Here is a 21,476-nt window from a genome sequence, read left to right as displayed (position 1 = left end):
GGAAGGTGGCACCCAGTTGCTTTTCTGGCTTGGCCCCAGAAGAGAACTATGTCTCTGTGGCTTGAGAGTGTCAGAGAAGTAGGAGAGTTCTGGCTTACGCAGCAAGGAAAACTTACTGGGTTTGGATCTGAACTTAAGTCTCCTGGCCTGGTGCTGTGCTATTCAGTGAGTTAATCTGTGTTTCTAGACCTCCATTGCCTCATCTGCAAGACGTCGATAATGATGCTGAATTTGGAGCACTGTTGTCAGAGTGCCATGTGGTGAGGTCAGGGAAGTTCTGTGTGCTACCCATTGGTCAGGAGTATAGTGACTCTGGCATGGAGGGACAGAGCTCCTGTCCTGGTTAGTGGTACCCATCACATTCGTCCTCATAAGAGCAAACTCTGGCAGGGTACCGGCTGTGCCAGAATCTGTCCAGACACTTCCACACCTGCATCAGATAGTTCATTGAATCCTCCTAAGACCACATAAGCTCAGTGCCATTGCTACCGCCATTTTGCAGGCGAGGAGAATAGGGCCTCATTGAATGACCTGAGTAGGTCATTCAGACCAGGCTGAGCCAGGGTTCAAACCCAGCAGATGGTCATGGCAGAGCCTGGGTGCCAGGCTGTATTCTTTCACAGAGGATCTGGAGGAGGCTCTCTTGGCAGTTCCATGTTCAGAATGGTTTGGCAGTCTTTTGTAGGCCAGCATCAAGTCTCTCCCCAACGTGGCCACTCCCAGGAATTGGGGCTGCCAGAGTGAAGAGCCTTCTTAAGACTGGGGCTTCCCTACAGCTCTTCATCACAGGATAGAATGGACTGAATTTACGGATGCTTTCAGAACTGAGGACATTGTCTCTAGTAGGAGGCCTAGAGAAATTATTGTTTATAATAAGGCAGGATTCCCAAGGCTTCGTTCAATTAAACTTCAAGAAATAATTACAACTTCTAAGCAAGTTTAATAAAAGAGAACACAAAGAATGGTGTCTTTTGAAATTTCTGTATGCGTTTCCTCAGTGTTCAGTGTAACCTTTTTCCTGTTTGTAACCGCGGGCATACAACCATGCTGGCTGCTGCTTTTTAATCCCTTAACATGATTTCATATTTAAAATTTTAGATACAGACACAGCTCACATCCTGGTCATTTTTGATGGTGATGCATCGGTCCTCAGTATTCGGGGCTTTTTGTAGCTCTTCCCTGAGAAAGTTGGCCAGAAAGTCCGCAGGCCAATCGGATCTGGTCAATCCCTCAACTGAGTCTCTTACAGGTGACTCTAGGCTATGTGCGGTTAACGATTTAGGCTAACTAGGAGAGTATTAAAATCTCCTTTAGGGCTGAGCTTTCAACCATCTTTATTATCAGCATCTTGTGCAGCCAAGGGCCTCTGCATCCCCTTCTGTTCATTGCCAAGAAAGAATCTTTATCTCTGATAAAGACAAGAGGCTTCTTTGTTAAGGACAAGGGTATCCTTTGACTATGGGTGCAAACACACACATTTAGATGGTGCTTTGCTGCTATGTCAGTCTAGGTAAGCAGCAGTGGACTCTTCCCTGGGGGCCAAGAGCTTCAGTCGTAGCGTTGGTTTGCAGTAGTACTGTGAATTCATATTTATTGATTTCGGGCTGCTAACCTATACCTGCATTACTGGAATGAAGCCAACTCAATCATGATGGGTGATTTTTTTTTTTTTTTTTTTTTTGGTGATCTGGAATTCTGATTTTGAATATTTTATTAAAAATTTTGCAACTGTGTTTAGCAGGGAGAGCGTTGTGTATGCTATTGTTTATCATTGTGTCTTTGTCTGGTTTTGGTGTTAGGGTGATACTGGCTTTACTAAAAGAGTTTGGAAGAATTTTCTCCTTTTCTGTTTTGTGGAATAATTTGAATAGCATTGGCTGTAGATTTTTTTTTTTTTTTGCTAGCATTTTCTTGAGAATTTTTTGCTTCTGAGTTAACAAAGGAGAAATCCCAGGATTTCTGTTTGTTACTACTTCTGTCTTATTGTTGTTATAGGTCTCTTTGAATTCTTCAACTTGATATAATTTTGGTAGGTCATATGCATCTAGAAATTCATTCATTTCTTCTTACTTTTCAACATAAAGTGGAATATATGTTTTTAAGCTATGCCTTATGATTTTTCTGAATTTCATTGGTATCTGTTATGTCTCCTTCATCTCGGTTTTATTAATTTGGGAATTCCTCTTGTCTCTTTAGTTAATTTGGCTAATGATTTGTTAGTCTCATTTATCGTTTTAAAGAACCAGCTCAATTTTAAACTCATTTTTATACCATTTATATAATTTCTATTTTATTAGTTTTTGCTCTACTCAATTATTTTTCCAGTTTACTACTTTTGGATTTTTTTTATTCTTATTTTCCCAGAGTCTTACACTAACAGCATTAGGTTTAGGACATTTGATATAGGCAGGCACTATAAACTTTCCTTTTAGGATGGCTATCATTATGTCTCATGAGGTATGTAGTGATTTCATTTGCATTCAATTTTAGGAAAGTGATGTTTTTTCAGTAACCCAGTTATCATTTAATAAGGTGTTGTTTAGTCTCACGTGTCTAGGTATTTGGTGCAGTTTTCTTATTCTTGATGTCAAGACTTATCCCACTGTGTTCAGACAGAATACAGTAAGTTATTTCCATTTTCATATATATATGTATATATAGATATAGATTCATCTTATTTAGTTTTTATTCATATTCATAAACTTAACTTTGCAATCCAGCTAGACTTGAAGGGGAATGAGAAAAATATGGAACCTAAAGAACTTCAGTGAGAGCAGAGATTACAGGATTTTGGTAGCAGATGACATTGGAGTGCTCTCCTGAGCTACAGGAAGAATGGTTTGGTGCGTAAAATGCCCACAAGTCAAAAGAAAGGAGAGTTATCCGCAGTTGGAAATGATATTTGTTAAGGCTCACTTTGTGTCCTAAATTGTGGTCTGTTTCAGAGACCATTTTAAGAAGAACATGTATTAGCTGCTCCTTTGTGGAATGTCTCATAGATGTCTACCGGTCCATTTGATTATGGTATCTCTTCATTCCAGTGTTTATGTATCTAAATTTTGTTTTGGTGACCTGTCTGTTGTTGAGATTCTGATACTGAATTCCCCACAGTTGCTGTGCTGGGTTTATTTGTTGCTTTACATCTAGTAGCCCATGTTTTTATAAAATTGGGTGCACCTCTGTGTGATGCATGTATTCTTAGAATTGATTGGCTGCCCTCTTAGTGAGTAAGCAGTGTCTTTCTTTATTTCTTGTGACCAGTTTTGGTTTGAAGTCTATTTTCTTTCTTTCTTCCTTTCTTTCTTCCTTTCTTTCTTCCTTCCTTCCTTCCTTTCTTTCTTTCTAAAAAAGATTTATTTACTTTGTGTATATGAGTACACTGTAGTTGTCTTCAGACACACCAGAAAAGGGCATCTGATTCCATTACAGATGGTTGTGAGCCACCGTGTGGTTGCTGGGAATTGAACTCAGGACCTGTGGGAGAGCAGGCAGTGCTGAGCCATCTCCCCAGCCCTGAAGTGTATTTTCTAAGATATCAAAGTAACTGTGTTTGTTTGTTCCCTAGTTTCATTTACTTGTAGTGTCCCTTCCCATCCAATAACTTTATTCCAAGTGATGTTTCCCTTGATGGTAAGAAATGGGTTTTTTTTGAAGCAGGAAAAAGATGGATCTTCGGTTTTAATCCAGTTTGCTAGTCTGTGTTTTTTTTTTTTTTTTTTTTTTTTTTTTCTTTTATTGGGGAGCTGAGACCATTCAGAGTTATGACTGAAAGGTGTATATTAATTTCTGTTTTTGATGACTTTGTGATGTTTCCTTAGTTTCTGTGGTGAATTGTCCTTGTATTGTATATTTTTCTCTATAGTCTCTTGGATGTATTTATTTTCCTCTTTGGTCCCAAGTGTTTTTCCAGCATCCTCTGTAGAGTCAGCTTAATGGTCATAAATTCCTTTAGTTTGTTTTTAGCACAGAAAGTTTTTATTTCTCCTTTACTTATAAAAGATTGCTTTCTTGAGTTTAATATTCTGAGTTGGCAGTTATGATATTTCAGAGCTTGGAATATATCTTCCCTGGATCTTCTGGCTTTAAAAGATTCTGCGAGTAATCAGGTGTAATTCAAATGGGCTTGCCTTCTCTGTGACTTCACCTTCTCGGAGCTTCTTTCTCTCTGGGAGCTTTTAATGTCCTTTTGTTGTTGTTGTTGTTATTTTATATTTTAGCCATCTCATGTGGATAACTATTCTTTTCTGGTCCTGCCTATTTGGGAGTTCTCTGGGCTTCTTATACATGTATAGACATATTTTCTCAAGGTTGGAAATTTTTATTTTATATTTTATTGAAAATACTTCTTAAGCCTTTGACTTAGAAATTCTTTTTTTTCTATACCTATAATTAATAGATTTGGTCTTTTATGGTGTCTCACAGACCTTGCATGGTCTGTTTGGGCATTAAATTTTTATTTTTTCATTTTCTTTGGTTGAATGGTTCAGTTCCTCTAATTTGTCTTTAAGCCCTGGTATTCTCTCTTGCAAGTGACCCATCTGTTCTGTGAAACTATCCACCAATCTTTTTGTTGCATTAGTTGAGAATTTCATTTCTAACTTTATTCCAGGTTGAGTTTTCTTCTTTAGTATTTCTGCTTCTTCTTCATTGACTTCTATTTTTATATCCTGAACGCACTTCCTTATTTCACTGGGATGTTTGCTTGTGTTTACTCAGGGTACAATCATTTTATTCCTGTTTTGAGTTCATTCAACTGTCTGTACTCTCTTTAAATTCTCTGACCTCTTTGAAGTTATGTATAATTGTTCTTTTGAATTCTGTGTCTTCAATTTCATCTAAATGATTGTCATTGCGGACTGTGACTATGGGACTACTTTATTTTAAATTTCATTTTATTGCTGCGTTTCTCTGATGGGACCTGGACATCTGTGTTTGATTTGTCTTGCTAGGTGTTTTCAGCCCACAAAGCTAGAGCCGGGAGGTGGGCAGAGGACTGGGGAACTTGGAGGAGACTAGGCAGAGAAGAGGCAGGTAATAAAATGGAGATGTGCTTCATTGGTCCGTGCCAAGTTGAGTTGCATCTATCTGATCAGTTAGGGGAGTACTTGCTGTCTGGATCTGTGCCAGGCCAGGCTGGTTGGTGTTGGTTCAGTTGCAGAGTACTCTAAGCAGGCGATGGCAGACTACACAGGGCAGGGGTTGGGGAGCTGCTTGTCTGGGTTCCTGCTTGGTTGTATCGTTTGTAGTGAGTTATGTTGGATGAGGGCTTCTTTCCCCCCCAATATTATTGGATATTCTCTGCATGTACATTTCAAATGCTATACCCTCTTCCCCCCCCCCCCCACTTCCCTCCCTCCTCCCCCTCAACTTGCCCCCATGAAGGTGCTCCCTCTCCCAATCACCCTCAGTGCTTTGGGTGGTTGATGATGTTGTTCTTCCCATGAGGTTGCAAACCTTTTAGCTCCTTCAGTCCTTTTTCTAGCTCTTTCATTGGGGTCCCCGTGTTCAGTCTGATGTTTAGCTGCAACCATCCTCATCTGTATCTGTATGACTCTGTGAGAGCCTCTGAGGAGGCATTCATATCTGGTTCCTGCCAATAAACACTTCTTGGCATCAGCAGCAGTGCTTGGGTTTGGTGGCTGCATATGGGGTGGTTCTCCAGGTGAGACAGTCTCTGCAGATCTTTTCTTCAGTCCCTGCTCCTCTATTTGACCTTGTATTTCCTCCCCTGTTTTGTTCTCCCTTCTAAGAAGGACTGAGGTGTCCACATTCTGGTCTTTCTTCTTTTTGATCTTCATAAGTTCTGTGGATGGTTTCTTGGGTATTCCGAGCTTTTTGGCTTCTTAGATCGGGAAGTAGTAAAGCTGCTTTAGATCAGCTTTAAGCTGGACTGTGTGTGAATTTTGGGCTGGAGAGAAAAAGTTGCAGATGTCTGGTGTTGAGGTGTTACCAGTCTCGTCTGCCAGGTTGGGCTACGTGTGGTAGTTTGGCAGAAGTGGGCTCCAAGGGCAGGTTTTTTAAATGCATTGATTAGTATTACTTTTACTGTATGTCTCTGGAGGAAGGTGGCTAGGGGCAGAGCACTTGGCTGTGGGCGGAGCAAACGCGGTTTGGGGGTTGGCTGTGGGCGGAGCACATGCGGTTTGGGGGTTGGCTGTGGGTGGAGCACATATGTACCAGTGGAAGTCTGAGGATGAGCTCAGGTTTCATTCTGTTCCCTTCATCTGAGAAAGGTCTCTCATTGGCCTGGAGCTCATTTATTAGGCTTGGCTGGCTAATGAACTCTATGACCTCCTGCTTCTGTCTCCCCAGCCCTAGAATTGTGAGCAGGTAGCATCATGCCTAGTTTTTTGTTTGTTTGTTTGTTTTTATTTTTTTTGGGGGGGGGTGCTGTGGATTGAAATCAGGTCCTCGTTTGGGAGGCAAGCACTTTGCCCAGTGAGTCATCTCCGTGGGCTTCCGTGTAACCTTTTCACAGTGTGCTTTTTTTTCCTGGTCGTTTCAAGCTTGGCTAGAGAAAGCCTTTTAATATCAGAGAGTGAAGTTAAGTAGTAGTCATTTTTTTTCTTTTAGTTTGACTAACAGAGACACAGCTAGGTTAAAAATAAAAGTAATCGATTGGTTTTTAAAGTAAAACATGGAAGAGCTAGTGTATCCCAAGGAGCAAGGGAGGAAATCTCTCCCCTTCCTCTTTCCTTTCTCTCTCTCCTCCCTCTTTTCCTTCCTTTCCATCCCCCTCCCCTCCTCCCTTTCTTTATTCAGATTGCTATGCACGCGTCCTTAATGTGACCCCAAAGACAACTGTGGACCTGCTATGTTTGCGCTCAAGCCTAGAGAACCAGGAAGTGAATGATGTTCTTTCCTTCCTGCTCCATCAGGAGAAGCTTAGTCAGCCCCACTCCCCCTTTCGACCATAATGGCCAGGAGAAAGGGTTTCATACCTGATCCAATCTAGACCAGGTGTCTCCAGGTTCCAGAAGGTATTGGTTATACAGTCTATCCCGAGCCATTCTCTCTTCTTGGGAACACTTTATCCTTCCACGAAATGTTCGAATGTGGTGTCATCGACAGTTGCCGGTGCTGGTGATAGGACCATTCTGATTGACGTACATCAACAAACTGGGACTCATTGGCTCCCATTCTAGCCACAGAAGAGCTACAGATCAAGAGATGAAAGAACGGCATGCCAGAAACCATGCATTATAATGCTCTGGGGATCCAACCGAGAAATTCACCTCCTGTGTTAGTTTCTCTGTGATACTTGGACAAAACCAAACCAAACAACAACAACAACAGAACCCTTACATCACTGATGGACAGGAAGCAGATGATGGCCAGAATTTGGGATTAGGCTAAAACCTTCAAAGTCCCATTTCTAATTGGCTGCTAGGTCCCACATCCTAAGGCTCCTCAGTCCCTTAAGATAGCACCAGTAGCTGAGAACATGCACCCGATGCACAAGCCTGTGGGGACCCTTCAGATCCAAATGTCGCCATCCTAAGCAGACTTGTAAAGGTGTGGTAGCCTGGGCCAAGAATGAATGTCACTAAAAAAGGACACAAAACCGTGTCCTTTCTTTTGGATAACACCACATATAAAGTAATCATAAGGGCATGTCCCTGTTGCTGTGTACTATGAGTCTCTTTGGATGCAAGTGTGTGTGTGTGTGTTTGTGTGTGTGTGCACATATGTATGCATATAGAAGCATGCATATTTTACATGCAACCACAGTCCTCCTTGGGCTTTCTTTCTTCCATGCTTGGGGCATAAAGCAGTGGTGTTTAAAGCGGAGGCCAGGATGTGTGAGGTACCACCAAGCCCGACTCTGAAGCCTGTGTAGACTGCCACACTTGAGACTCAGAGCCTGCCATTCTAGCACCTGGGGGCCTGGTAGTGACATTCACAGCTCTGCTGCTGCAATTTTAGGCAGGGCATGTTCCGGGCAGAGCGTAGAGAATTTGCATGTCCAACAGTGCTGGCAGTCTGTTTTACTACACTCTGAGAACCACTGTAAGGAGTTGTTCATGGTGCTGCCTTGCTGGCAGAGGTGTCTCACTGGAGGGGAGGGTTTTAAAGTGCTTACAGCATTACCCTACCTGTACTTTGCATTCTCTGCTTTGGGACAACCTTTCAAGACGTGAGCTCTTAGCTTCCTGCCTGTCACTTGCTGGCATACTTCCCGGTCAGGTTGGGCTCATATCCTTTTGGAATGGTAAGCTCAAAAAGACCCTTTCCCATATGGGGCTGGGGGTGGTCTGGGGGTGGTGAATGTGCTATATATCTCTTGAGAATGTGCTATATGGGTTCCTTTCTGCATCTCAGCTCTGCTCTTTCTCCTCTGGCCAGGGCACCCGTGGTAACAGATTAAAAAGATAGGATACCTAGTTGGAAAAAAAAAAACTTTTTTTTAGTTATAAGTGTGTGTGAGATGTAAAATAATAATAATAATAATAATGATGATGATGATGATGATGATGATGATGATGATAACATCCATCTGAAATTCCAATGAAACGAGCATACTGCATCTAATATGGCTACCTTTCCATCAAATTAGGGTCAAGTGTCTCTCTCCTGCTGCTTCTAGTGATTGAACAGTCCACAGCTGTGATGAACCAGGCTCAAAGAGGGCTTGTGATTTTGGGGCACTCCACCTGCTCCCCTGGGCTCAGTGAGGGGAATTTAGTTTGTGTGCATTTCGGCTCTCTTGCTGGCTCTCTGCTCCTTTCTCTGTTTGTCTTCATGTTTTCCCCTCTCAGTGGTTTCTTCACAACCATCTCTTTTCGGGGAGGTCTTAAATCTGGTAAGTGGGGAGACTGATCTGGTAAATATCAGCTCTTGGCAGCAGAAATGGAATCCAGGAGATGGGTAACATCCAGGGTATAGGAGGTGAGTGACATTTTGCTTAGAGGAGGTGACCATCCCCAGATGGCACCCACATAGACTGGTTTGGTCTGGAGTGCCCCTGTGGTTGGTTCTCATCGCGCTGGAGTTGGAGTATGTAAAGGGCCCGGAGGAAATTGAACCCACTTGGTCTCTGGTGCTGGCCGAGGGAGCTCACTGCTGTGGGTTTATCACAGATTGAGAAGCAGAGGGAAACTTGAGCAATCAAAGGCCTCCTGGAGACTTGGACTTGGCAACCTCCTAAATGGCCCCATTTGTCCCCTTTGCTTGCCAAGCTGCCATGATGCCTAGAGCGGCGAAGATGACGGCAGAAGGTCTGCCTGGCTGCTTCCTTCCTTTCCGGTCCCCTCACCAACCGGCGGTCCAAATCCACATCCTTTACTCTGAACGGTGTTGTGTCTGGGGTTTCTGGCACTAACCACCAGGCTTCTTTGGGGGGTAGTAGGCTGCAGCCTCACGAGGCTGAGATGGTGTTTTCCCTGTACATTACGCCAGGGGCTGAGCTGTGCGGCCCTGCGCACATTTCCTAGTTTCTACAGCCTGCTCCCCTCCCCTTCCCCCATCCCCCGACGCCCCCACAACTGCATTCATCTCGGCATGGGAAGGATCAGTGGTTTCAGGAGGGCAGGGTCTTCCTGGCATCCAGCAAGCTGCCCCTGGAACCCTCCCTTACCATGACATGCTCACATTGTGCACACGGGATAAATGGTGTGTTTCTGTTCTCTGTGGGTCGTGAATAGTCATTTCCTGTTGGCACTTGCCAGGCATCGTGTTGGGGGGAGAGGCAGCAAAGATGATGAGTCCTATCTACGTTGGGAGCTGCTTTGCCCAGTATCTCTCGCCGCTTTATTGAGGCCCTGGGCAAGCATAGCTTTCTATTTAAGTGGGGACATTGAGTACCAGAGACGTAGCCAGTGAGCCCCAGGTCACACAATAGAACAAGGGCTTGAGCACCATCATGTGACAGATGGCTTTTCCAGCGCTGGACTGGCATCCTTCTTGCTAGCTCAGGAGCCCCTCTGGCCACCCTTGGAGGGGTCTGTACTCTTTTACCTTCTGTTCTCTGGCTTTGCATCCTTACCCCCGCTTCTCCTACAGAGCTTGGCTGATCTCTCGTTTGCTAGTGAAACGCCCTAGGTCTCTCAAACGACATTTTGCATATCTTCCCATTTATGCTTCCCTTCTCCAGCCTTGGAGTTGGTGACTTTGAGAGGCTCCTCCCTCGTACTTCAAAGCCAGCCAAAAGATATGCAGGGTTCCTAGTGTCATGTCATCTTGGACCCAAACTTGTTAGAGAGGAGAAGGCTGCTCTGGATGCTGGTGGCGATTGGAGCAGTTCAAGAGGCTTTCACCAGACATGTCTAGCTGGAATCCTTGGCTCCGATTTTAATGATCATGTTATTTGTAAGGAACTGAGAAGATAGTAACATTTCACCAAAGCCCTGTGCCCTAATCAGTGAGTGGGGAACTTGCTGCCTTGAACATGTCACTGGGGTTCCCTTCTGATTCCATAGTGACATGCTCACCATTCCCGCCAGTCACGTGCCAGGGGATATGCTCCAAGTTGGAGCAAAGATGAGGGATAACTATCATCCACGTTTAACATGCTTTTGGAGGATATGGATGGAGAAAGTTGCCTTGTTAGCAATGGATGTTACAAAGGGATGCCAGCAAGTCTGTGCTGTTAAATTGCCTGGTCTAGACTTTCTGTGTAGTTGCACTGAGGGGGCGGGGGGAGGCAAATCCACATGATCATGGGACAATACCTCTGTGTCGAAGGTTTCGGTGGCTTTGGGGATTCAGGAAGTAGGAGATAGGTTCTATACGTGTCCCCATGGAATTTAAATGGACGCTTGCATTTCAGTTAGAGGGTGTGTTTAAATAATCCACTGAGAAGATGTTTAAACAACTTCATACAGATGGTAAACAGGGGTCGCTCACAATATAGGATTCTCCATCCTTCCGTTATCTCCTCCTATTGCTTCCTTCTGGGGGGAGATTTGGCCAAAGTGGAGACTTTGAAAACCCTATAGTGTCTCCCAGGGTTATACCAGAGACCAGGCAGCTTATGGCAGAAATAGACTCTCTGATCAATGAGGTCACATGGGTAGGACACTCCCCTGTAGGAGATGATGGCTGTCTTAGACAGGATAAGGGGGGAGCATCCTCTCCAGTCCAGGCTGATGGAACCCTCTGTGGCCAGAGCACTATGGGTAAAGGGAGAAGGAAGGGAGCTAACCAAGGGTGTGACTTAGTGTCACATTCAACTCTGAGGCTGGGGTTAGAGAACAGGCCTGGACCTGAGTGATCCAGGCACAGGTGGTTACAAAGCAATGTCACAGGTACTGGTGACAATGGGTGATGGCATGCTAGTCCATGAAGAGAAACATTTAAAAGGTGGGCTATGCCTGGTGAGCCGAGGAGGCAGGGATACAGAAGAGCCGGATGAGGAGATGCCTCATGCTAAGGAGACCCTTCCTTCTCTCTGAGTTTGGCTTTTTTGAGCTACAGGCTAGAGTAGGGATCATTAGATCCACTTTGGATCTGGAAGAGCAGCACATTCCAGGATATGGACAACATTCTTCAAGACTCTAGCTGTCAGAAAGCAGAACCTCCTTCCGGGTCCCAGACGTGGGTACTGTCTACCAGCACAGCCCCACCCCTGTTTTTCTGATAGCAAGAACCGTTTAGAGAATAGTTCTTTAGTTTTGCTCTTTTTTTTTTTTTTTTTTTTTTTTTTTGCAACAGGTCACACACTATGTTGCAGGCTGGCTTGGAACTCACTAGCTCAGGTTGGCCTCAAAGCTTCCCGCTTTAGCCCTCTAAGTGCTGGTATTACAGGTACAGGATTCGCTTGGGCTTTTAAATTGCACTGTGCCCAGCCCCATAGGTCTCCCTTCACTTTCTACTCCCCTCAGGTTCTAGGATCTGCAGTGTGGAGCCCCAGGCAGTGTGGAGGAGACTGGAGCAGGCTGCCAGACTAAACTGTTTCCTCCTTGGGTCTTTTCCCGACACCAGGTCCCGTCTGGCAGACTTCCACGCCAACTGTCGAGCCTCCTACCGGACAATCACCAGCTGCCCTGCGGACAACTACCAGGCATGTCTGGGCTCCTATGCTGGCATGATTGGTGAGCCCTGCTTACATTTTCTGTACTTTCAGTAGTTTCCTCCCTCACTGGGGTGGGGGTTTGCTGCAGCCCAGCCCCAAGGCTGTTGGAAGAGAATGACAGCATAACCTTGCCTGCGGCAGATTCAGGCAGAGCAGCTAAGGGAGAGGAAGGCCACCTCCTCACCAGGAGGGCCCCCCCCGAGTCTTTGTTCCAGGGCTTTGGAAATTAAGCTACAGCCTTCTAGGTGCAGCTAATGAGTCAATGTGGAGCTTCCACTAAAGAGAGGTTGATGTTTCTATTTCCCAGGTGAGAAACAGGATGCTTAAGAGAAACTGAGTTCCTTGACCAGGTTTACTTAGTTGATAAGTGATAGCACAGAGATTCAACCCAGGGTGGGAACCTGTAACTCCTTGATTCCAGAAGAATCACTCCGCATGTTTGTGAGGTAGAAAGCAAGGGAGCCTGAAGGCTGGGTGGGAGCTACTGGGTTCTTTTCTGCCCTCCCTATGACACAGAGTCTGGTGGTTCTCAGGGCTTTTGACCTTCCTTTTGTTTCTGCTGACCTCATAGTCACCAGTGATAATTATGCTCCGAGTTAGTATTGTAAGTTAGGGTACCTGTGTTTTGGGGGGTGGGGGCAAGTGGGAGGGCAAGCATGAACCTTTGTCCCACTGTGCCCGTGCAGCTGTATCTCTTCCCTTTCTCCCTTCCAGGGTTTGATATGACACCCAACTATGTGGACTCCAGCCCCACGGGCATCGTGGTGTCTCCCTGGTGCAGTTGTCGTGGCAGTGGGAACATGGAAGAAGAGTGTGAGAAGTTCCTTAGGGACTTCACAGAGAACCCATGCCTCCGTAAGTCTGAGAAGACTTTCCCATGCCTTTATGTCCCTTCTGTCCCCTACTCAGCGTACATTTCTGCTACCTGAGAGGGAACCTAGAGCTGCCCACCTTGGTCATTTTCCTCTCATCTTGTTAGGATGGCCAGTGAAACCTGTGGGGCTTCTGCACTGTATAGGGCTTTCTACAGAGACCTGAAGTATTTCATACTAGAACTCTTAACGGGCTGCCCAAGTCTACCATCAGAGTCCCTAAGCCCATGGAAGGTCAATACAGAAGAACTTTAGTCAGCTGTTCTGACAGTATCAGCCAGTTTCTCTTGAAGACTGAGTCTTCTCCTGAGGGCCACAGGCATCCTCTCCATGTAGTGGCTCTATCTTGTTGGAATTGAGGACTTAAAAAAGAGTCACTCAGCTACTGGTCTAAAGGCTTCAGGGGGAGTAGGTCCCAGTTAAATGCAGCCTGCCTTTGGTTTTTACAGCCTGACCTCCCTTGCTGAGTATTCCACATGCACATCTCCCCACCCCCTATCCATTTCTCTACTTTCTTCCCTCTGTTCATCTGTCTTTCATTCCTTTCCTGACTGTTCAGGAATTCAGAGATAGAGCCCAGTGCCTGTCCTTAAAGGACATGTAGCTACATGGAGGTAAACCTGTGATCCCAGCACAGATGGAAGTTGTAGGGTACAGTTAGTTCTCTGTGGTATCAGAGTTCAGATACCCAAGTCCTCTGGGACAAGGAGGGAGAACTCAAGGCTTCTCAGAGACTATCTCTCGAGGACAGCTGGGTCAGTTGAAAAGGCAAGGAACAGCTGATGGTCTACTTTGAAAAGGTTCCGATGCTGCCTAGAGGAGCACAGACTTGAAGAGGTTGCAGAGCAGAGAGCCGAGTCTAGCTCTTCTGAAAGAATCTTTAGCAGAGCCAAATTCTAATATCCTACCATTTTTGTCTTCAGTTTCTGGGTCCCTTTGGGAGGGTAGTGGTTAGGAATAAGTTTCCCAGACATGATGGAAGTGATTTCTGATTTTGCTGTTTCTATCTGTCCTCTCTCAGGGAATGCCATTCAGGCCTTTGGCAACGGCACAGATGTGAACATGTCTCCCAAAGGACCCTCACTCCCAGCTACGCAGGCCCCTCGGGTGGAGAAGACGCCTTCACTGCCGGATGACCTCAGTGATAGCACCAGCCTGGGGACCAGTGTCATTACCACCTGCACTTCTATTCAGGTGAGGAGTGTATGCCTGAAGCTTGGGAGCTGCAGCTTGTGATGGCTTAAGATATAGACTACACCATAGTGTCAGACATGATATGGGAAACCCTTCAACTGGGGCCACTGAAGGAACATTGAAGGTTCCTTGAGTTTAGGAGCCCAAGAGGGTAGGGTGTTACGAAAGAACTTTTTGCATCTTTTTGTTAATTTAGGCATTTTCTTGGCAAATATGAAAACACCTGTTACCTAACAGCATGTATTAGACATACGGAGGCACAAGAGAAATGTAATAGTTACCATACTGCTACTGTCTGGCAACTGTCAGCTAGTCTGCTGTTAATTCTCATCTTATTGAATTCACAATGAGGAGACAACATTCCTATTTGATGTTCAGGAAAGTGATTCAGAGATCTTAGAAATACCTGTGCTGACTGTTGGTGACATGAATTTTCAAACCTTCATCTGAATCTAAGACTTACATTGTCTCTTTGTCCATTCATCCATCCGTCCGTTCATCCATCCATCCATCCATCCATCCATCCATCCATTCATCCATCCATGCATACAATGGAACATATAGACCCAGTATATCCTAAGTCTTATATGAGCTTATAGGGAAATATTGGTGAGTGAAGTTGATATTGTTTTGGGTTGTACAGTGAACTGGCTAGATTTATGTCAACTTGACACAAACTATAGTCACCTAAGAGGAAGAAACCTCTAAAATGCTTCCATAAGATCAGGCTGTGCGATATTTTCTTAATTAGTGATTGATGGAGGATGGTGTAGTCCACTATGGGTGGTACCACCCCTGGGCTGGTAGTTCTAGGTTCTATATATAAAAGCAGGTTGAGCAATGCACGGGGAGCAAGCCAATAAGCAGTACTCTTCCATAGCTTCTGCATCAGTCCCTGCCTTCAGATTCCTGGCCTGTTTGAGTTTCTATTCCTCTTCTGGCTTGATGGACTACGATGAGGAAGTTTAAGTCAAATAAATTCTTTGCTCCCTAACTTGCTTTTGGCCATGATATTTCATCATAGCCATAGAAACTCTAAGACATAGAGTCTTTATGATTTTGGTGGTCAAACAATGACATCCTTCATGGTAACTGCTTGTCTGCTAAAGAGGAGCTCCCTAAGCAAGTCAGATGCATACTCATACACAAGCACAGACAGGCAGGCAGGCAGACAGACAGACAGACACACACACACACACACAGAACAAAATATTTGGAAGAAAATCTAGTTCAGAATGCAAAAATGAGTAGAAGGCAAGCAGTGAGGTGTCGGTAGAGTGTACAGGAGATGTTTCAGGCAGGAGTTGACAGTGATTGGCTGAATGCGTTGCTGGGATCTGGAACGAACAGCGACACAGCCTATGAGAAGGTTTGGGGGGACCTGAGATGCTTGGTGGTGGGCTTCTCTGATCAATAGAACTTAACATTCATAGTACCAGAATTCAAACCTGAGCAAGTTCCTCATGGGTACCCATCAAATCACAGCTCTGTGCCAGTGACCCTTGTGGTTAGGAAAGCCACTGTTTCTTCGGCTCCTTGCTGGAGTCTCATTATCAGCAACGGTCTCCTTTAAATACCTTCAGTTGGAACTTTCCTTTGTTACTTACTTCCTCTATTAAGCCACCCTCCCTGGTTTGGGCGGATGTATCCATGTCATCTTTGCTCCCTCTTAATCACATTGGGCATACCTGAATGGTTGCCCTAGGAGGGGTTATGTTCCCACTCCATAGACAGATGTCAGCTCAATTTTATGCCAACGTGCTAGACAGGTTGGTCAGAGTTGTGCCACCTGTCAGGTGTCCTTCTATGCTTTACAGGACTCCAGAGGGTACTCTTGAGTCCAAACTTTTTTGGAGAAAGCTCATCTGTGGAGGAGCTACATTAGCCCAAAGTTGGTGTTACTGTTATACCTGTGATCCCTTGTGGGCATGGAGAAGTTCACTGATGCAGCATGAGCCTTCATCCAAGACTCTTCAGTGCCTGATAACTCCACATCTCATTATTTCTTCTTAGAGAAAAGAATTCTTTACATATTTATCAATCAATCAATTATTGTTATCTGTGACTCTGTTTGTGTATGATATGTATACACAGGTGCACATGCCATGGCACATATGTAGAGGTCAGAGGACAACTTTGTGGAGTCAATTCTCTCCTTCCACCACCGTGAGGGTTTCTGGGGCTTGAATTCAGGTCACCGGGTTTACACTTTTACTGGCTATGCTATCTCATGGACCCCCATTTGTTGTTTGTGTTTTCAGTTGCTAAAGCATCCTTGCTTAGTTTTTTATGTCTACCTAAAACATGGGCTTTCACAGGCTCTAGTCTGGGGGGCTTGACTTAATCCTGTTTTGATTCCAGGGAAGAAGATGAACAAACTGTATGGGAGATGATGTGAACATGCGTTGTATACTGAGGCTTGCTGCCCAAAGACAAGGATTAGGAAGTTCTGGGGCCGGAATGGGGGTGGGATGCTCATTAGCAGCCCACGGCCCTAGGGGTTATCAGCCTGGCACCCATTGACTAAGTCACTGAACAGGATACCAGGGACAGCCATTCTAGAAGACAAGGAAGAAAATAAGGCACTTAGTAGACACCTGCACACCATTGCTTCTTAAATTCCTGCTCAGAAGTGTTAGGTGAGCACTTCTGAATCACTGATTAACTTTTTTTTTTTTTGGAACCCCCTTCCACCCATGCAAGGCTGCTTTGCCCTGCCTCAGCTGGGGGCTCTACTTCTCCCCATCTATACCCCTCTTCTGTCTATTCTGTTAATGTGCAATATCTCTGATCTATGACTCTTTGGTGGTTGTGATGAACTTGAGAGTTCAGTATGACTATAGAAAAAGTTCCCAAATGGGGGCAGATCAGGAAGTTCAGGTTAGGGTTAGGGAACCTATGTATTCCAAAATAAAGCTTGGAAGAGGCAAGATTATGTTTCCTATTTCCTCTTATCTATCTTTCCTTCCTTGGGGGAAACTCAAGGGGCCCCTAGAGATAGCATCTTGATGGGAACCCAAGGTGTGCCTAGGTGTTAAGCCTGCATGGATCTTTTAACAACTCTTCCTCACACTGGAGGGTTCAAGGGTAGGCAATAACCTGTTTGTGACGTCATGGCCACTTGGCAGCTGAGCAGGGCCAGGACCTCTGGGCCTCTAGTTGCCTTCTGCTCTCTCCCTCTCAAGTCTGCTCTGAACAAAAAAGTAGATGTGGGGTTGAGATCTCTTATTCTAATGGAAGGCCTGCTGGATAGGGATGCAAGAATGTCACATAGCACAGGGAACCCTGAGTTGGTACTTTGTCCAACATCTTTGATGTAGCCTCAGGTTGTTTCTTAGAAACAACCCAACTCTGGCTCCCTTTGTATGGCTTTCTGTCTCTGCAACTTTGAGAGCTTCTGATATATTCTGAGCTGGTCTCCAGCCTCAAGATCTGCCCATATCTGAACCTTGTGTGAATATTCTTGCCTTTCCCTCTACCCCACTGGTCTCTGGCTGGGAGGCAGGCCAGTCTTAGATAACCAAGGTGTTTGTTTCTGAAGTCTGAGGCAGGAGGCTGCCCTGTCACAATTATCTTGGACAGTTGAAAAGGGGACTAAAGGATTGTTGTAAGATCCTCACCTGATGCCCGAAGTAGGCCTCAAAATGGCAGCATTTCTGTCATTACTCACCCCATACTCTTACTGTGTGGCTCTCTTCCCGAGGCCCATTGGTACTAGAGCCCAGGACTAGGGGACACATTAGTACATGTCATCATTTGTTCAACAGAAACTAACTCTACACTGACTCCTGAGACTGAGAACTTTAATCGTCGAGTACCCTGTTCCTCATAACAGTGGGATAGGCAGGAGTCCCATTCAGATGGTTGATCTACTTGGGTTTAGGGTTGGAGGGCTTGCCTTGTTTGTCATCGAAAGCCGCCGACTAAGCCAGCGTGGCAAACCTGCTGCCAGGGCTGGAGAAATTAAATGGGCATTGAGTACATAGTTTGGGGTAAACAAGGGTGTGGCAGGCAGAGGGAAGAGCTGAGCTGATGACTTAGGATGTTTGCATATTGTCCCTGTGCCATAGGCAGCATTGTAGAAAGTTGTGACAGTCATTCTGGCTGCAAAGCCTAAAATGGTTGCCACTGGCCCTTTACTGAAAACATTTGCAGATCCGTGGCTTTGATCTCATAAGAATGACAGTTTGTCAGGACAGGGAGTTCTGTGTTGTGAGGAGTGGGTCCTGTACACATAGAATAGGCAGACAGTGGTGAACACTGAGGTCTTGACAAACTTTGGCCAAGTGGGTATGTGGAATCTACCTGGAGCCAAAATTACAGGAGTTAATCTGACTGTGGGTGGAGGTCGCTTGGCAAGGGAGAGATGCAGAGAATCAAGGAGGCCTTCTGGAAGATTCTTGTGATACTCATATTTACAGGCTTGAGAAGAGAAGGGAGCAGCCACATCCAGTTAGGGAGGGAGGCACTGAATCTGAGCCTCTGTGTTCTGGTGTTAGGGAGTAGAACTCCTATCTCTCTGCTCCTCCCCACCCATGTACTAGTGTTAGAAAAGCCAGGCTGGGACCTCCCCTTCCTGCTGACTTGCATGACTAGAAGAACTAGGTGGAGAGGGGCCTTGGGTTAGCGGTTAGAGGTCACCGTAGCCACCTGCTTTTCTGGAACCAGGAGGGCAGAGGTTTTTCTAGCCTTTTGCCTCCACAGTTGTCATGTTGTGGAGAGGGCAGAGGAGTTCTTGGAAAGAGTGGGATGCTTCCCGAGTTACCCATCACTAAGTGATTCCAGACTGCAGGCTTACTTGGGTTGAATCTGCTGACCTCAAGGCTCCTTCCCTGTCACTTGGGCACTGGGCTCTTGGGTTCTGCTTTGCACTTTGTGCTACCAACAGGCAATTTTGAGATCTGTGGGGTTCGCACATGTCACTTGTCTCACATATGAGAACACCTTAGTAGCTTAGTGAGATGTATACATATGTCTAGGTCATTTTTTTAGCTGGGAAGACTGGGCTCAGTAAATTTGTCTTGGGCAATGAACAACCAAGTCTTGAGCCCAGGGCTCTGTCTTGCCGGGTCCCTGCTTCTTATTCTGTTCCAGACTACCTTGAAAGGATTTAAGTCCTGAAGTGTAGACAATGAATGGAACCAGGGAGGTAGAGAGTTCTAGAGCTATAAAAGTCTTAGAGCACGTGGGCAGTGTGGGCAGACCTGACGGGTAATCCTTACGGTATGGATGTGGCCTCTCACAGCCCTGGAATCTACTGTCCTGAAGTTCTGAATGATTTTTCTCTCTGGTTGGGATAAGTCGTTGGGCCCTGGTCACTCTGGGGAGGAATGTAGGCTTAGGTCAGGAGCCCTAGAGGGCATGTGTGTTCAAAGCTTACCTCTGCATTTCTGGTAAAGCTGGAGAACAGGGTTCTTTTCTGTCTTGAGGCCTGAGAACATTCCCTTTTCTTTGTGCCTTGATCTTGGTGTAGAATCCTGTTTGGCTACCAGTGTCTTAAGTCTAAGAGCCTGTATGGGCTACTGGAACATCTGTCCAGGGTTGTGCACCTTCAGTAATTTTTTAGCTGAGTTGTTTTCTCGGGTTTTATTTTTCTTAAAGCAATAGACTATTTAAGAACAATTTTATGTGTAACCCTAAAATACATTAATGAAACAAACATGGGATGCCTTTAATTGGAATGAGGCAAGGACCTTGAATCCCATTGGGCTGTCTGACTCTGATTTATATGAGCTCCATATTTAGTAAACACCAAAAAGTAGGGAGAGGACACAGGACTGCTAGGGAACCCCTGAAAGCCAGTCTTGCCACACCTGATAATTAAGATAGAAAGTGATGCGGGGTGCAAGTTTTCTTGGTGGTGCACAGGAAGAATAGATGTGACATGGCAAGGGGAAGGTGTCAGGTGGGTGACTGTGAAGATAGAACACAGCCTTGGAGAAGGGATGGCATGTTCTCCCTGCAGTGGTTGCCCAGAGCATGGTTAGAGTGGCATTGTTCCTGGAAGAGGAGAAGCCTATCTTCGGAGATTCAAGAGCCTAGAACTCAGGGCCTTCTAAAGAGAATGGTAGTTGGTGGCTTGACTGGACCAGATTTTGTCATCTGGGGACCCTGGTACTGTCGCCTTAAGCAGACTCTTCCTAGGTCTGGTTACTCTTGGTCCTCTAGTCTGGATTATCACACTTTCTTGGCTTGGATTTAAGTGACAGCTGGGGCTGCACTCAATTGACCAGATGCCCAGGATAATCAGTTACCTGTGGTGCCCAAGAGATTATTGATAATTCTAGCCAAGGACAGTGACTTCTGCATAATTTCCTGGGCTTCCTAGGTGCTTCTAGTGGCCAGAGTGTCCGCACAATTGCTGTGAGAACCAAGTCTTTTGAAGCCAAAAAGATGCTCCATGTTCTCAGTTTGTTCTCTTGGGTCTCTCTATCACAGTGTTGGCAGCAGGGAACTGTTGACTGGGAATATCCTTTGGTCCTGCAGCCACGTACTTAAGTCAAGGGAGAGAATTCTGGAGCATTACCAAACCTGCTTTCCTTCTCGTCCCTCACCTCATCTGCATATTGCCCAGGTGCACGCATCTGTTTGGGGTAGAAATAACTAAGCACGATCGCCAGATCCCTAACGTTAGTGACAGGCATCACCAATCAATCCCAGCACTCTTCCCTCCTGAACTCAGATGAGGACTCATGATCCTTTCCACCGCAGTTCTCCAGCAGCAATGGCAAATGATGAGCTGGCACCCGGCAGCCATTTTTCTCTGTGGCATTTATTTATTTGCACTTGCAGGCACTTAGCAAAACATTTGCCGAGTTGCCGTGCAAGGGAAGGGCCTGGTCTTCGTCTTTGGGTAGCAGTGAAGAGTATTGAGAGATGTGGATGGCTGGCTGGTGATCACAAAATACCGCAGACTAGAGATCAAAGTTTTCTCCGGGACTTCACAGGAACCAGGATAAAAATGATGACAAATGCTTTGTGCTGCATGGGACCCAGTCAGTACCATCTGGTACGGACCCTGTGCTCAAGGGTGCCAGCCGTAAATGACAGCACTAATGAGACCTGGACCTGAAGAGCCTGCTAACCTGTCCTGCCTTCTTTCCCTAGGAGCAAGGACTGAAGGCCAACAACTCCAAAGAGCTAAGCATGTGCTTCACAGAGGTGAGTAGGGGCACAGTGGGGGATGGCCCAGAGGAACTGTTATTTAGGTGAACTTTGAACTCAGAGCCCTTGGGTCAGCTGAACTTCTGTCCCAACTTGGGCAGGAGTGAGAACTTACACTTCTGGGGTGGTGTGGGCATCTCCTTGTGGGTAACAAGTAGCTACTCTGAGCTGAGCCTCCCACCCCCAGTTTCCTCTGAGACAGATGGGTTGAGTACTACAGCTTGGCCATAGTT

The 21,476-nt window shown here is 45.6% G+C and overlaps 1 protein-coding gene across 2 annotated transcripts in view; it reads left to right on the top strand.

The window, feature by feature from the left end:
* Positions 1 to 21,476, top strand: part of GFRA2 (GDNF family receptor alpha 2) — a 216,693-nt gene that overhangs the window by 61,948 nt on the left and 133,269 nt on the right. For both annotated transcript variants that reach the window (XM_080926003.1, XM_080926002.1), the window contains exons 5-8: positions 11,923 to 12,032; positions 12,728 to 12,868; positions 13,907 to 14,079; positions 21,187 to 21,240. In XM_080926003.1, the coding sequence (XP_080782129.1) occupies positions 11,923 to 12,032; positions 12,728 to 12,868; positions 13,907 to 14,079; positions 21,187 to 21,240 (478 nt within the window). The remainder of the gene's footprint in view (positions 1 to 11,922; positions 12,033 to 12,727; positions 12,869 to 13,906; positions 14,080 to 21,186; positions 21,241 to 21,476) is intronic.

This window comes from Micromys minutus (genome assembly GCF_963924665.1).
Source record: "Micromys minutus genome assembly, chromosome: 12".
Lineage (NCBI taxonomy): Eukaryota > Metazoa > Chordata > Mammalia > Rodentia > Muridae > Micromys > Micromys minutus.
This window is presented reverse-complemented; position numbering and strand designations above follow the sequence as displayed.